This window comes from Dermacentor albipictus, chromosome 3 (assembly GCF_038994185.2).
Source record: "Dermacentor albipictus isolate Rhodes 1998 colony chromosome 3, USDA_Dalb.pri_finalv2, whole genome shotgun sequence".
Taxonomy (NCBI): Eukaryota; Metazoa; Arthropoda; class Arachnida; order Ixodida; family Ixodidae; genus Dermacentor; species Dermacentor albipictus.
In genome coordinates this window covers 107,873,663-107,890,346 of record NC_091823.1, presented here as the reverse complement: position 1 = coordinate 107,890,346, position 16,684 = coordinate 107,873,663, and the positions used below count along the sequence as shown (strand labels likewise).

General features: G+C 45.4%; 1 protein-coding gene across 1 annotated transcript in view; it reads left to right on the top strand.

Annotated features, from left to right (window-relative positions):
- The window catches only part of LOC135904878 (disintegrin and metalloproteinase domain-containing protein 10-like), a 50,427-nt gene that overhangs the window by 27,303 nt on the left and 6,440 nt on the right, over positions 1-16,684 (top strand). Inside the window, exons 8-11 of the mRNA XM_065435866.1 lie at positions 3,077-3,275; positions 6,290-6,446; positions 7,562-7,660; positions 10,207-10,400. Of these exons, the coding sequence (XP_065291938.1) occupies positions 3,077-3,275; positions 6,290-6,446; positions 7,562-7,660; positions 10,207-10,400 (649 nt within the window). The remainder of the gene's footprint in view (positions 1-3,076; positions 3,276-6,289; positions 6,447-7,561; positions 7,661-10,206; positions 10,401-16,684) is intronic.

The window sequence follows — 16,684 nt, the reverse complement described above, 5'->3', positions numbered from 1 at the left end:
ACGGTCACGACAACATCTCTGCCATTGGTTGGCAGTCACAGGGCTAAAATCGCTTAAAATTCGCTAGCTCAGTCATCACACTGAGCCATGTTGGTTTTTCTTTTTGCAAATTATACATTTCCTTAATATGACAAATGCTTTCAATGAAGTATTCTCTAACAGGCCGGGCATTTACTTCGGCATGTCTCACGGCCATTCTAGTTTTCCATAAGCTATGTAAGGACACCAGCATGAACATGTCATAGGGTACTTTGTCTTCATTTAGAGTAGGCAAGAAACGAATCCCGTATGGTGTAATCGGCAAGTCCTTCTTTAGTGTTCTCTGTAATATGTCCCAATGGAACACAGCATCCCAGCAGTCTAGAAAAATGTGTTCTATTGTTTCGGGTTTCCGGCATAGTAAACAGTTGACGCTCCAAGGCACGGAAAGACCTTTTTCATCTAGCCACGGTTTCACAGGTAAAGTATTGGTGTGGAGCTGGAAAAAGAAGGACTTTACCGATGGGCGTACTGGCATTCGTTTTACTCTTTTTAGTACGTCCTTTTCAGGTCCAATGCAGAACATCGAGCGATACAACGGCACCGGCAACATTGTGTCTACCAGGTCCTTATATAAGCGCTTTCGTGGTACCCTACTTAGGTATTCCATGGAGAACCGAACCTTTAACAGCTGAAACGCCAAGACTACCTCTTTTAGGAAACCACGCGCTCTGCCTTGACTGCACCGATGTGACGATACAATAAACTCAGGTATAGCTTCGCTCAGCCTTGTCTGAAACATAGTTAATAAAAATGGGTCATTTTGGTCCCGTAAGAAAACAAACCGCGACACAATCTGCCTAATGAACAAATGTGCCAGACCTAATCCTCCATTTTTAACCGAACGAAAGAGATTAGTGCGACTGGTGCGCTCCCAGCTTGAACCCCATACAAACACTGCAAGTACTCTGTGTAAACGTTGTATGTTAGCCCTTGACATGCACAACGCTTGGAGCACGTAAAAAATTTTGGCAACGGCAAACAGGTTGCACACTGTCGCACGAGCAAACATAGAGAAATTGCGGCCTCCCCATTTAAGTGTACCTTCACGAACCCTTTCGGTTTCGGCATTCCAGTAATCAACGGCATCACGGTAGTGCTCAAGCGGCACCCCCAGGTACTTTGCCGGCGTGACTGTCCAGCGGATATTTGCAAACGTACTCGGATGGTCTTCCCAGTTGCCGATCCATACCCCTAGGGATTTATCAAAGTTGATAGCACTGCCTGTCATTCTGCAGTATGATAAAGCCTCTGCGACCGCGATTTCGATGCTTTCTTTATCCCGACAAAACAACGCGATGTCATCCGCGTATGCCAGCACTTTCACCTCCGCGGACTGCACTCTGAAACCCGATATTCTGTTGTCATTCTTGATTTTCCTACAAAGCGGCTCTAGGTAAATTGCGAATAAAAGAGGCGACAAACCACACCCCTGGCGCACAGATGACCGGACACTAAAGGATTTGGTAACCTCCTTGTTTATAATGAGGCTGGCGGTACAGTCTTGATAGCACATCTTTACCCCATCCAAGATCAAATCCCCTACCTTTATGTGTTCTAGAATACTGAAAAGAATTTTATGGGCCACACGGTCGAAAGCCTTCTGCATATCTAACTGTAACATGGCACAGTGTTCACCTAGGTCATTACAGTATTCTAAGATGCTTCTGGCAATATGAATGTTTGTGTAGATAGACCTCCCTTTAATGCCGCATGTTTGATGCGACCCTACTATTCTGGTCACCACTCCCTGTAATCGCTTTCCCAGCACTCTTGTACAACGCTTCAAAGCGGTACAAAAGCGCCTCTAGTGAATGCGGTGTTGCCTTAGAAACGCGCTGTTTCTAAGGCGTGCGTCTCTTGCTCAGGCGCACATTTCGTTGCCGCGCCGAACGCTGCTTTGCTCGACGCTCACCGCGTCCAATGCGGGGCGCGTAGTCGCTGCCCTGTAGCCCATTGTCTTACACCCCTTGGCGGGTCGACGGGAACGCTGTCGCGTTCCACTCTTGAAGGCGAAGAAGTAATGCATGAGTTGTTTCTTCGTCTAGCCGAACCAAATATAGCCAAGCAACAGCAGTTCACCAGGCTAAACAGTGGTTCAACAACTAAAATAAAGGCTAGTATGCTTCGCATCCTGGGCTTAACCTTACCTAAGCCACAGCCATTTTTTCGTCGATGTCATTGTAAAAGTTTGGGAAAAGAACGAACCATTACGTCAAAAGTGACGAGTCGTTTCACTAGAAGGCTACCGCATAACGATGTAAAATTGGGCATTTTTTTGTATTTCTTTGGCTTCGTCGTACCTATTCTCCGTATCGTTGTAAGGAGTAACTAAAAAAAAAAGGAGCATCTCGGATTCCCGTATTGTTCTCGCACTTCGCATAGCGAGGGGCGTTAGCGTTGGCAGCCTCGATTCCACGAGGTAGCATGCGAGATTTTATTGGCCAGCTGCCTGCTCTTTTAAGTTCACGTACAACTTGACGCCGGCAATTGAAAGGGTGTCATCCGCCGCCATGACTTTGAGGAGCACTGGCTAACACTCATAGCTAAAATCTTGTACACGTACGCATATGCCCAAGAAAGTTGACGGCAAGATGGCCGACGCGGTAGCATAACTATAAAAGTTCTGCACCAAATTTGGAAATTTTAGGTTAGACTCCTACCTGCGTCAAGTTCTTTTTGTCCCCTTTGATTTCCTTTTCCTTATTCTGCCTTTCAGTCAAAACATGACCGGTTACTTTTATACTCTCTCTCAATTTGTCGTCCGTTTTCTTCATATGATTATAGCTAACAAAGAATGGAAATGAGCATATTTGTCACTATGCAAGAAACAAACTGGTGGTATAGGACTGCAGATAAAAGCTGCAGTCATGCACCTTTGAAGTCCCTTGAATACACTTAATCTTACCGTAATAGTTGGCATTTACTTCAGAAGATTGACGTCGACAGCAACTAGAACATTTCAGATGTGTGCTATAGATTGGCTCTGTTTGTACGTTATTAACGGCAACGGTTGTGGTGACGCGTTACTGCGCAGCATGACGCACCACCCGGCGTCAGCTGCTTCGGCGCGTGCGCTCCTTGCGGTACGCGAGGCAACTACATCATGTTCCCGTCGGCGACCAAGGGCTCCGAGTTCAACAACGACAAGTTCTCGCCCTGCAGCATACGCAACATCACCAACGTCCTCAAGCCGATGTTCGAAGGGCGAAGCAACCGCGAGAATTGCTTTCAGGGTGAGTTCGGACAGCGTCCTGTAGGTTACTGAAGTACTATAGCGCCAAACAGACGACACAAGAAGAGACACAAGCGCTCGTCTGTGTCTCTTCTTCTTGTGTCGTCTGTTTGGCGCTATAGTACTTCAGTAATATGCACCAACTAGCCCAACAAAAAGTTCTGCTGTCCTGTAGGTCACAGTATATTGACGCGTGTATTTGCTTATATTTTTCGGGTGACTGTTTTTCACCGTCTAACGAACGTTATCGCTTTGCGCGGGACGACCCCGCCCGTATAGGAAGTTTCTCGAATGTTATCGATGGTTTTATCTGCTGTCTGTTGTCATCGAAGCTTGCGTAATCGACTGCATGTGCGACGGGAATTGTGTAAAACTTTCTGGAAGACACGCGGGTGCCAGCGATTACTCTGGAACCTTCGATCACTCGTGTATAAAAGCCGACGCGCTTGACCGGCAGATCATATTTTCACGATCGCCGACCGTGTTCGCCGCTATCGCTGTGCTTTGAGTGCAGCCTATTTTTTTGTGGGCGCAAGTACGCCCAATAAAAGTTAGTCTTGTCATTCAGAGATTGGCCGCTGTAAATATTCACTGCTACTACTACGGGACAACATGAGTTGAATGTGCTGCTACGCATGTCACTCGTAACTGCTTTTCCTTTGACCTGCACGCTGGGGCGAGGTATACAGGACGATGGATCTTTTACATCCAACTAATTCGTCAGCTACTCCGTGAAGACCCGCCGTGGTGGCTTAGCAGCTAAGGCGTTGCGCTGCTAAGAACGAGATCGCGGCATCGAATCCCAGTCGCGGCGGATGCATTTAGATGGGGGCGAAATGCAAAAACGACCATGTACCGCGCATTGGGTGCATGGTAAGGAAGCCCAGGGGGATAAAAATCCGGAGTTCCTCACTGTAACGGCGTGCCGTATGATGGTTCTGGCACGTAAAACCCCCAGATTTTTTGTTCTTTGCTAAATGGAGAGATTAATAGCATCTTAAGATTTGACAATAATTTTTGTAGGATTGACTTGGTTTAGTCCTGCGCCATAACAAAGCGCCATTTTCTTTTTTTCCGGTGTCTGTCTTGTCAAATCCTATTAGGTAGCGCAATCAGCGTTGTCTCCAGACTGCAAAGCTTCAACTCATTCCCACTGGTGGTTGTTCCGAAACATGTTAGAGAGCACAGCACGAGCTCATTTCTTTCGCCCTTCATTTACATCTAAGAAAAAGCTTTTGCGCAGTGCGGTACACTACTACAGAAAACACTCCAACGCACGGCTTTCGCTTTTCTGGGTGTCTTGTTGCAAGTGCCGGCTGAAGCCATATGTCGACGTACTAGTACACGGGGTTGTAGAAAAAATGCCAGCGTCACCAACCACGAACCATCTGCTGCAAAGTCAGGCTACTGTGTATTTGCCAGATAGAAAATAAGTGTTCGTGCTCTTCACTGATATGTTTCAATTAACATTAGACCGCACTCTACGTACAAAGATGGCAAGTCAGAGTAACAGGCGACTTTGAAGTGATAAGAACCCAAAGACGTCGCAAACGCTTTATATATGGCATACTTGAATTTCCTCTTGGCCCCTTGAAAAATTTCGTAGCTCAGTATAGAGCAGTATTGAACCTCATTGTTCAGAATATCGAGATAAAACAGAAGTGGAAACACCAAAGAACTGTCAACGTAAATATATTACGCACGACCCGGATCTATATGGTAGAACTGACAACGTGACATGAGTGGATGCGATATCTAGGATGAAGGCTAACTGTTAGCCTCAAAGAAGCACCGGGGCGAACCTGACAGGATCAAAATCCAAACGCGATCTTGTCTGTGGTTCAATTATTACTTCAGTAAAACTACCATGAACAGGTATCGATTGAAGAGTACTTAATTGCCTGAAGACTGACAAGGAAGGGCAAACCAACCGTCTTGAACCATGAGGCACATATAGAATCAGCAGAAGATATGCCGTAGTCGAAATTGCCGGATTTTCACTACGTGGAGGATGTATTACTTGCAGTTTTGGATTCTATGTAGAGTTATCCAGATATCTCTCCTAAAAAATGTGCAGTACCCTCACCCCGCTCTTCCTTCCCATTTGGCGGAATACCACCGAAGGCTTGGCATCAACGTGATGTTTATTTGTGAGAAATAGTCTGGCGGCTTCCTCCGTCAAATCATAGCAGTCGGGTCACGAAAGTTTCAGCAAATTAGACAGTAAAAAATAGAGAATGTTTCCCGGATGGCTTATATGTGGTTGGTTTCAAAATTAAATGTGAAGAGCTCCGCCCACACACAGAGAGAATTCTAATGCGTTGCTTTTTTATGTTGCTTCTGAAGTGCCCAAAGACAACCATGGGTCTCGGTTTCTTAATCACTTCTATTGTAATCCTGCTTGATGTCATCCCTTGATGTATATTTCACAATGTCAGTTAACAGCTAACAGCTAAGTGCGGGTAAACTCGGCTCGCGTGATCTTTGCACCACCAGCCGAGATTTTTGTTGCCTTAATTTGCTATTGGCATACCGTTGTGGCACCGGTGTACAACAATCGTAGCGGTAGGCTGCGTTAATTGCTACGTTGCTACAAATATTTACCAACACCGAGAACTGACGATTGGCCGAGAGTGGGAATAAAAGCGACAGACGTGTGGTGACGCCACCTTAAAGCTCTCGCATTATACGTCCCTTTAACATCACGGATAGGGGGGAGCATATGATCGAGACCAGGTAACTGCTCATATTTTAAAGGTCGCACTACGTTCGTAAGTGAACGAAAGCCCATTCGCTATACGTAAGAGTCATATTAGGTGAAAAAAGAAAAGAATTGTCTATCGCTTCAGTTCATTTTCTATCACAGCTAGCAGCAAGTGGCCGACAGCGAACAACATAAAGGCTTGGCGTCATGTCAGCCAATAGCACAGCCTAGAGAAATGGAAAAAGGGAAGCAGTAGTGAGCGCAGAGGGCCCCGTTTCTCAGGATATGTTCGGCTTTGTGTTGGCACGCAGTCGACAGCGGTCCCATCTGCGGCAACAACATCGTGGAAGACGCGGAAGAGTGCGACTGCGGCTTCTTCGCCAACGAATGCCAGGAGAGCTGTTGCTACCCGCGCCACAACACTCTCGGTGCACCAGGATGCACGCTCCGCAAGGGCAAAGACTGCAGGTCCTTATTTTTTATGTACACTTCACAGCAGTGACTGCAGGGCCGGCACATATCTTAACAGTCCCGCTTGGCCTCGTTTCATCTACCGTATGTACCAGCTAACGTTAGCAAAGTTGTAAAAAAAAATTAGAATGATGGTGCCAGATACAACTATAAGACCTACAGTGTTCGGTCATCAGAGGTCTGACAACATCGTAGGTCACAGAATGGTACCTAGGGCCGTGTTCCTTTTCTCTTCTTGTCTTGCATTTAAAAAGCTTGGCTAGCGTTACTTTGGACGCCCTATTTACGTATACTACAAAGCACGATAAACTGAAGGCAAAACTTTCTGTAGTGTTCGCAGCAGATTTGTTGAGGCTGAGATGAACCAGTGGTAATGTTCCATAATGCGCCATCAGTGGTCGTATTCTTATTATTGTTATTAATATTTTTTTTTTCGGGTGTGCGGTTGCGCCGAAGCTCAGGTCTCGGAATCCTTGACATTGATTTTCAAAGCTGTGCAGCAATCGGAAGGAATGCATGAACCAAACTACCTTGAAAATGTTCTAAGAACATTTCCATACATGGTGTGATAGATACACTCATCGGATTTGTTCGAAGCCTGCATAGCAGTACGTATCTAGGAATAAAATTCCACCCCTTTTCCACTTGCTATCCGTCCGGATATTCTTTCACATCACGATGAACCCATTTCATCGCTTCTACGGCTGCTCACTTACTTCTAGGTGCTCTTCGGAGTGTGGCCCAGTGCTGCTCTAGCCTCACTTTCGACTCCAAAATCAGGATGATCTTTGTTTAAGGGGGGGGGGGGGGGTATACACATTTGTTTTTACGTTAACTGATACGGAATTAATTATCACGGAAGTGTAGCGCTGGAAGCAGGTCGACGAGAAATGGTAAAGGTTCAAAAGTAAACTGGCCTATGGCTAACTGCTGGATCAAGGTTGCGCCGACGTTGATAAAGAACAAAAAAAGTGCAGCTAAAAGTGCCCTAATATTTTCTGCGTGCTGTGAATCTGCAGGACTGGTTTTGAACGGAGCGTGAGACGGCCACAACCACTTCCTGCTAACTTCTTTGTAAATGTGTGCAAATTGTGCTTGTCGCTCTGTCGCAGTCCGTCGGCCGGACCGTGCTGCAACAGTGAATGTCGGCTGCACGACTCCAGCGTGATGTGCAGCACAGACTCCCTGTGCCGGAACGTGTCGTACTGCAAGTATCCTTTTGCCCATCGGCTATGGCTACAGACATGGCCGGCGTTCTGTTTATAAGAGTGAGGTTGTGAGCTCGATTCCACGCCAAGACGATCGCATTCTCATGGAAGCAGAATGCTGGAACACTTGCGCACTTAAATTTACGTGTGTGTGGGAAAAAAAAGCCAGGTTGTCGAACCTAGCTATTCTGCAATCTCTGTAGTGATGACCCTCATAGCCATTGTGACAAGCAGCCCCGGAGTTCAGAGTGAGAAATCTGCGTATTCTGTGGTCAAGTACACCGTCGCTAGACATTTGCAGTCGAATTCGTTTGCGGCTGCGCCAGTTTTCGTATTTCTTTATGTAAGGGGTACTAATGTCAACCATTACTACCACTAAGTATGCACAGCATGAATTGACATCTTAACTGTGTACATACCTCTTCAACTTGTGAGTGTTTCAGATCACCATATTCTTGTGGGCACTTTTTTTTACATGACCCACTGTGTCGGTGATTACCTCCCTAAGGCGCGCACATAGAACGCACAAAAGATTCCCTGCAAAGGCCCCCGCCTCACCCCCCCCCCCCCAAAAAAAAGAAAGAAAAAAGAAAAAGAAAAGTTGTTTACATGACGATGACAATCATTGCTGCTATACAAAATTACACCTTAATGTGTGTAATATTTATTGTGTGATGATTTTACCAGCGTTAATTCCGCAAAAAAAGAAAAAAGTTACTTTCCGCTTTTTATGCGCTCTTCTGCGGTGTCGCCACAACCTTTTTATTATTTCCTCCTGTCGTCCCTCGCTGTCGGCCTCTCGAATAAACAGGAAAGCTCAGAAATAGGGGACCCAAAGTTAGGACACATTATCGGCCAGGCCTACAAAATAACGCAGAAGGTCATACGAAGTACTTCGAGTTTTTGGGTGCGCACATCAGTTTGGGGACCCCATTTCTAAAGCTCCCTCATGTTTATTGGTGTAGCGTGTGCAGGCGGTGGAACGTGTTTCAGCTAGATCATTTATTCAAAGTTTTCTTTTGTCGTATTCTTATGTTCAGTGTTATTGTGAAGTAGTATTTGTTGTATTCGTGCTGTGGAGTTGTTGTGACAGCGGGTCGTGCAAAGTCTGAATCTGTTGATGGGCAGCGCAAATATACGTAAGCATGGCGAAAAATTGGAGACACGATTTTGTGGCAGCCTTCCAACAGCGTTATTGCTACATACGTTGAAAACGATATCGCAAAAAATTTACGCGTAAAAAAATGAAGCCGCACAGCATATCACAATTTGGCGGCACACATTGAGGCTTGCATTGGGGGTTAAATATAATTTACTTGAGTTCTGATGTTGGTGCGATGTTTAGTGTCTGTTTAGCAAGCTTTGGTCGCGATAACCACGAGAGAGCTTGTGCGGGAGGCAAGCAACAACAACTACGTGCAACAACTTTAGGCTCGGAAAGGCCACTTTAAACTGCGGCGAAATACGACGATGGCACCACGAACCCTGCGTTTCTCTCCCGTACTTTGGCCGTCTTCACATGGTACGGAAGTCGCCACCGCTGGCGGCGCTGTTGTCCAAAACACAAGCAGGCTAAGCGACTATTTGTCACCGCCCTGATTTAAGGGGGATGTCACTAAACCATCATCATGTTCTGGTAGCGCCGCACTACAGCTGCACGGCGCACAAATATTGCAATACTTTTATGCTCTAACGCATGAGTGATAGGTCGGAATGCATTTCGGTTTGTGGCTCGTCCTTAGCCGGGCCGAAGGTGACAGTGGGTGGAGACGAAGGACAAAGATTATTTGGTTGAGGTAAATGGCGCTAGCTACGCGTCCGTATTTTGCTCGATATCCTTGACGATCACAATCGTGGCTCTCGGGTATCCGCGAAGTTGTAACTATATCATAGGCTGGAAAACGCGCGCATGCTTTTGCAACTTCATTTTTGTTTCCATAATATTAAGCGATCTCTCTGATTGGACTTACCGAAACTTATTTTTAGTTATCTTGCGATCCGACTGCATTTCCCATGAATCGGATTCACACTACACGCCACAAACTAATATATAAGAGAAATATGAGCGCTCCTTTACCTGCATGTTTTTTTTATTGTGTGTTTACCTGTTTAAAGCTACCACAAGCCCAAAGAACGATGTCGCTGTTCTTAGCACTGAGTCACTGTCTCCTGATGGTAAAGCAATCAAACCTGTGTTGAGTGCTGCGGAAGCATTTAGGAGGATGGCACGCGCCAGGTCTCAGCGGACGCATAGACAGACGTATACTTCCAAGCAGTGGCGTAGCTAGGTCGTCTTGCACCCGGGGCCCATAGGTATTCTGTCCCCCCCCCCCCCCCCCGGGTGTAGCCGGCGGAAAGAGGGGTGTCTTCAGACGTATATGACACCCCCCCCCCCGTCTCTGGCCCCTGCACCTGGGGCCCACGGCCCCCCGGCCCCCCCTGTTGCTACGCCACTGCTTCCAAGCTTGCCATAAGACCGCCGTAACGTTAGTCTGTTTCCCCCGCGTTCGAAGAGAGGTGCCTCCTCCCTTAACCGTCGCCCCCTAAAGCGGCCTCAACGCCACCTGCCCGCCGGGGCCTCCGAAGCCGGACTTGACGCCGTGCAACGAGGGCACCCAGGTGTGCATGGACGGCGAGTGCGCGGCGTCCATCTGCGCCAAGTACGGGCTCAAGGAGTGCACGCTCACCGGACCCGGATACTCGGTGGACGAGCTCTGCCTGCTCGCCTGCGAGGGATCGTCGGGTGAGGAGCGTGTTCTGTGCGTGTGCACATGGTTGTTCATTATCTGATGAAGAGGACTGCGCGTGATGAAAAAAAAAATAGGAACCGATGACAGAACGTACATCGACGGGCCACATATCCAGCTCCTCGTTTTCTTTTGTATCCTAATAATTTCGCTAGTACGTCATGTTGGATAAACTAGCTTAAACAATAGCTATAATGCCGTAACGTTAAAATGGCAGAATAATTTTTAGACAACTGCAATGTGTACCTTTTTAATGATGGAAAGCCAACATATTTTATTGCGAAATCACAATCTACTTCAAGCATTGACCTCTCCTGTGGCACGCCGTCACTTGCTAGATTTTTTACTTGGGACGTGAGGGAAAACCCATGTGGCAGCGACCACTACCCTATAATACTCAAGCCGATCGAAGCGCCTCCAGCAATGCCAGCACGAAGACAGAGATGGAAGCTGGGTAAAGCAGACTAGTCTGTTTTTTTTTTTTGGAAAGCTGTGAAGTAAGGATTGATGATGTCATCGCACTCAATATTCACGACTTATGTGATGCGATAACGAAACAAATTTTAGATGCAGCTGAAAACTCCATACCGCTTTCACAAGGGAAGCTTCCACGTAGACCAAAACCGTGGTGGAATGACGCATGTGATAAAGCTCGTAGGAAACAAAACTGTGCATGGTCTCGACTAAACAGGTACCCAACTTTCGGAAATTTATTGTTTTTTAAACAGAAGCGTAGTGAGGCGAGAAGGGAAAGACGGATAGCAAAAAGAACATCATGGGTGAAATATGTGAGCTCGATAAACAGTCACCCAACAAGTAAATTAGTCTGGAAGAAAGTGAGAAAAATTGACGGCGTTCATACAGAATACGCGCTCCCTGTATTTGACGAGGAAACGGATCTTAAAGGGCAAGCAAATATACTTGGCGAGCACTTTGCTGGAATTTCGAGTGACGCTCACTACACTCCCGAGTTTCTTAAGATAAAGGGCACTGCAGAAAAGCAAGAACTTCGGATATCACGGAATAGTACTGAGCCATATAACTGTCCTTTCACAAAAACTGAACTCTTCGATGCGATAGATTTAGGGAAGAGCCATTCAGCAGGTCCGGACAACATACACTACGAAATGCTGCGACACCTACACATGAACACGTACGACACAATCCTTCACCTCATCAACAGGTTGTGGGCGGAAGGCTATTTTCCAAAAGCATGGAAGAAGGCTATAGTTCTACCAGTTCTAAAACCTGGAAAGGCACGCTCTGACCCTAACAGTTATCGCCCCATTGCCTTAACCAGTTGTTTAGGAAAAACATTCGGAAGAATGGTTAACAAACGGCTTGTACACCTTTTGGAATGTAACGGGTTACTTGATCAGTACCAGTGTGGCTTTAGAGTCAATCGCAGTACAATCGACCAATTAGTCCGGTTAGAAACAAAAATCCGTGAACCTTTCGTCCAAAGGAAATATTGCGTATCCGTTTTCTTTGACTTATCAAAAGCGTATGATACGACGTGGAGACATGGCATTTTAATGGACTTAAACAGATACGGAATAAAAGGGCATATGCATGCTTGGTGTAATCAAAAGCTATCTGGAGGACCGAACTTTTCAGGTGATCTTTGGACCAACTGTTTTATACAGAAGAATGGAGTGCCGCAAGGTGGAGTATTGAGCGTTACACTACTTTTAGTGACGCTCAGTTCGATAACTACAGTTATTCCTTCTTCCTTAATGTATTCTTTATATGTGGATGACATTCAACTTTGTTTCTCCTCTTGTAATATGGCTACTTGCGAACGCCAACTCCAGTTGGGTGTAAACTCTATAGTGCAATGGGCAAACGAAAATGGTTTCAAATCTTGCGCAGAAAAAACAATATCCGTACCTTTCAGTCAATACCGAAGGCTCACACCGGACCCAACATTACATATTAAAGGACAGCAAATCACAATAAAGAATGAACACAAATTTCTTGGTATAATCTTTGACAAGAAACTCAACTTCAAAGCACACATCGCTTATGCAAAACAGAAATCTCTCAAATCCATAAATTTAATAAAGCTCCTATCCCATCGATCATCTGGTTCAGATAGAACATGCCTGCTTCGCATATACAATGCAGTTGTCCGGCCACAATTAGACTATGGATGTTTTGTGCACGGCTCAGCTCGAAAGTCGGCATTAGAGGTTCTTGATCCGGTGCATCATCTTGGACTACGTCTGTGTTCCGACGCATTTCGTACGTCTGCCGTACAAAGCTTGTATACAGAAACCAGCCAGTTGTCTTTGGAACACAGAAGACTATTTTTTGGAAGCATGTACATAATGAGAGTACTGTCCTGTTCAACGCGTCCTTGTAGACTATTTACAAGGCCGCGCTTTGAAATACATTTTAGCAACGAACACAAATTATTCCTTCCTTTTTTATCAGGTACCAAAAGCTGAATGCGGACCTATGTTACGATGTAAGAAATAAATTCTGTCAAGATGAACCTTCTTTTGCTCCTTGGGAGATGAAACATGCGCAATGCGACTTTAGGTTAACAAAAAAACAGAAAACAATCTTCACTAAGAGAGGCGTTACTCAGTGAATATTTAGAAATAGAATCAGAATATAATTTTTGCATGAAATACTTTACACCTGGATCAAAAAGCAATGACAATGTAGGCGCTGCAGTCACATCAAATCAATTTGAAAAACAAATGAGACTTTCAAGTCAGGCTACTGTCTTTACTGCAGAACTCCATGCCATTTCGTTAGCTCTTGAAGAGATCCAGAAAAGAGGAAATAATCAATCCGTTATATTTAGCGACTCCTTGAGCTGTCTTCAAGCTCTCGCATCTAGGTTATCATGTAGAAAAAATCTAATGAAGAAAATACAAAATCAATACACCAAATGTCACAAGAGAGCTTTAAATGTTACTTTCTGCTGGTTTCCTAGTCATGTAGGAATTCCCGGGAATGAAGGAGCAGATTTTATGGCAGCCCGTACCAAAGATGTGGAGCTACATGATGTTGGCCTACCTTGGCAAGATTATAAAGCCACTTTAAGAATAGCAGTTGAGAAACACTGGCAGAAAGTGTGGGATCAGGAAAAACCTAACAATCTTCATTGCATAAAACCTCTTTTACGAGAATGGTGGAGTTGTCGCCACAGACAATGATTTTACGAGGTTATGTTATGTCGCCTAAGAATTGGTCGCACAAGGCTGGCACATAGTTATTTAATTAATAACAAACCACAACCAACATGCCAGCACTGCGCTGAAATTGTAAACGTGCTACACATTTCAATAACCTGTCCTGGCTTAGAAGAATAGAGGGAGAGATATTGTAAGATTTTTTACGAGAAAATAATCGCTATCCATCCCATGTTCTTATTGAACGATGAACCACTCGTCCCATATGAAGATACTTCTTTTTAAAAGCCACAGAAATCCCACAAGAACAATAGCTCATTTCATGTTTTATATTTTTACCTGGCCATTTACACCATTTTACCGCATTTGAACAAATAAGCTACTCAGAAAAACATGTGCTTGGCCCATTATAGTCTGCACGGCTGCTGCGCCATAAAAATCCCAAATCATCATCACCATCATCTTCAAGGTATCGGCTAATGTGTACTTCACTTCGGCTGTTGGGACTCACTGAGTGGCTTTCAGATGCATACTGACGCATCTGTCGCTGGCTCATCTCCGCTCAAATTTCTCTCAGGGGTGCACTCCAAAAAAAGTTTGCACCCTTTGGGGTGTATATCTGCCACACAACGATAATCGTCATCTGCCTTGATGCGTTTCCTTTCTTTAACGCTGCGAGCCCGGTACTTTCCAGTAACGAACGGGATGCGCGTTATCAGCATGACATAGCATTCCCAACAGGAAAGTAGCGGGCGCGGCATTTTCAAGGAAAGATACGCATCAAGGCAGATGACGATTATCGTTGTGTGGCAGATATACACCCCAAAAGGTGCAAACTTTTTTTAGAGTGCACCATGTTTCATGAAGTTCAGTTGGACATTACGTTCCTGGGAATGCCGCGCGGCTGGCCGCTCGAGGCATTTCGCGTGTATTTGCGGGCTTCTTTCACGCTCGGAAAAACACTTCTAAGTAGCACGTGCCGAGCGACAGAAAGCTGTATCGGGAGTTTTGTTTTCTTTTGTGTTGCTCTACAATTTTCTGGTTGCCACTTTTCCTACATATAGGAAAAGGGGCAATCAGAATTCGACAACCAATTTGAGAAGTTGATACATAACTAAGAATAATTATCTTAGTATCTACAAGCGATGGCAAACAACGTAATCTTAGTTCTGTCCAGTTACATGGCATTTGCATATTTTTGATGTTTGGCTCAAGTTACGTGGTTAATTAAGGGAAAATGAGACATCTACCCAATCGTAGCAATTGCTACAATGGAAAACCATGCGGGTTCCTTGAAAGAAAATCGCGCCGTTGAAGAAAAATTCGTCCTAGTCCACGACTCGAATCTGGCACTACCGCCGTTCCGGGGCAGCCGCTCTACCATCTGAGCTAAACAGGTGGCTAGCAGATGGCAGGGCGAAGTCGAATTTGTCGAGAACTCGAAGCAAAGGCAAGAGTTTGACGTAGTAGTTGTGCGGAAACCCGCAAGTTGGAGAGAAGGTGATGTAGACTGGCACACGTACAGCAGTGTAAGGTGGTCATTATATAACTCACAGATCGCCATGACGCTGGAGGAGTCGTGACCGAATGATAGGATATCGTAACGCTATATCGCATTAGTCATTCGAGTGTAACGTGAGTGCCCGTGGCAGGCACGTACCCAGGATTTTTTTTCGGGGGGGGGGGGGGGGGGGGCACCACCTCCACCACCACCACCACCACCACCATCATCATCATCATCATCATCCTGTTTTATGTCCACGGCAGGACGAAGGCCTCTCCCTGCGATCTCCATTTACCCCTGTCCTGCGCCAACCGATTCCAACTAGCACCCGCGAATTTCCTAAGTTCATCGCTCCACTTAGTATTTTGTCGTCCTCGATTGCGTTTTCCTTCTCTTGGTACCTATTCTGTAACCCTAATTGTCCAACGGTTATCTAACCGGCGCATTACATGACCTGCCCAGCTACATTTTTTCCTCTTGATGTCAATTAGAATATCGTCTATACCCCTTCGCTCTCTGATCCAAACCGCTCTCTTTCTCTCTCTTAACGTTATGCCTAGCAATCCTCGTTCGATCGACCTTTGCGCGGTCCTTAACTTATTCTCAAGTCTCCGCCCCATATGTCAGCACTGGCAAAATGCACTGATTGCACACCTTAGTTTTCAATAATAATGGTAAGCTTCCAGTCAGGAGCTGGCAATGTCTGCCGTATGCGATCCAACCTATTTTTATTCTTCTGTGAATTTCCTTCTCATGATCAGGGTTCCCTGTGATTAATTGACCTAGGTAAACGTACTCCTTCACAGTCTCTAGTGGCCGACTGGCGATCCTGATCTCTTGTTCCTTTGCCCGGCTATTTATCATTATCTTCATCATCTGCATATTCAACCCCCACTCTTACACTCTCTCTGTTAAGCTCTCCAATAATTTGTTATAACTCGTCTGCATTGTTGTAGAATGGAACAATGTCATCGGCAAACCGAAGGCTGCTGAGATATCTGTCGTCGATCTTTACTCCTAAGCCTTGCCAGTTTAATAGTTTGAATTCTTCTAAGCACGCAGTGAATAGCTTTGGAGAAATTGTGTCTCCCTGTCTGACCGCTCTCCCTATAGGTATCTCCCTGCTTTTCTTGTGCAGAATTAAGGTAGCTGTAGAACCTCTGTAGATATTCTTACGCGAAAGACGAGTCAGTAAGACGAGAAACTATTTACAGATTATATTTACAACAACGGTTGCAGCGCTGACCGGTTAGATTCACAGCGCGAGCCCAGTTCGTTCTTCCTCCTCTTTTATGGAGTGATGGCACCCACGCACCTCGTTCAAACAACCAAATACCACACGCATGTAGCAATATTTTTCAAGCTTTTTACGTAAGCGTTCTGTAGTCCTTGATTACGCAGTGCCTCTATGACTGCTGGTATCTATACTTATTAAAATGCATTTTCGTAATCTATATAAGCCACATAGAGATGCTTATTGTACTCTGCAGATTTCGCGATAACCTGATTGATGACATGGATGTGATGCATTGTAAGGTATCTCTTCCTGAAGCCAGCCTGTTCCCTTGGTTGACAAAATCCAGTGTTGCCCTTATTCTATTGGAAATTATTTTGGTAAATATCTTATATA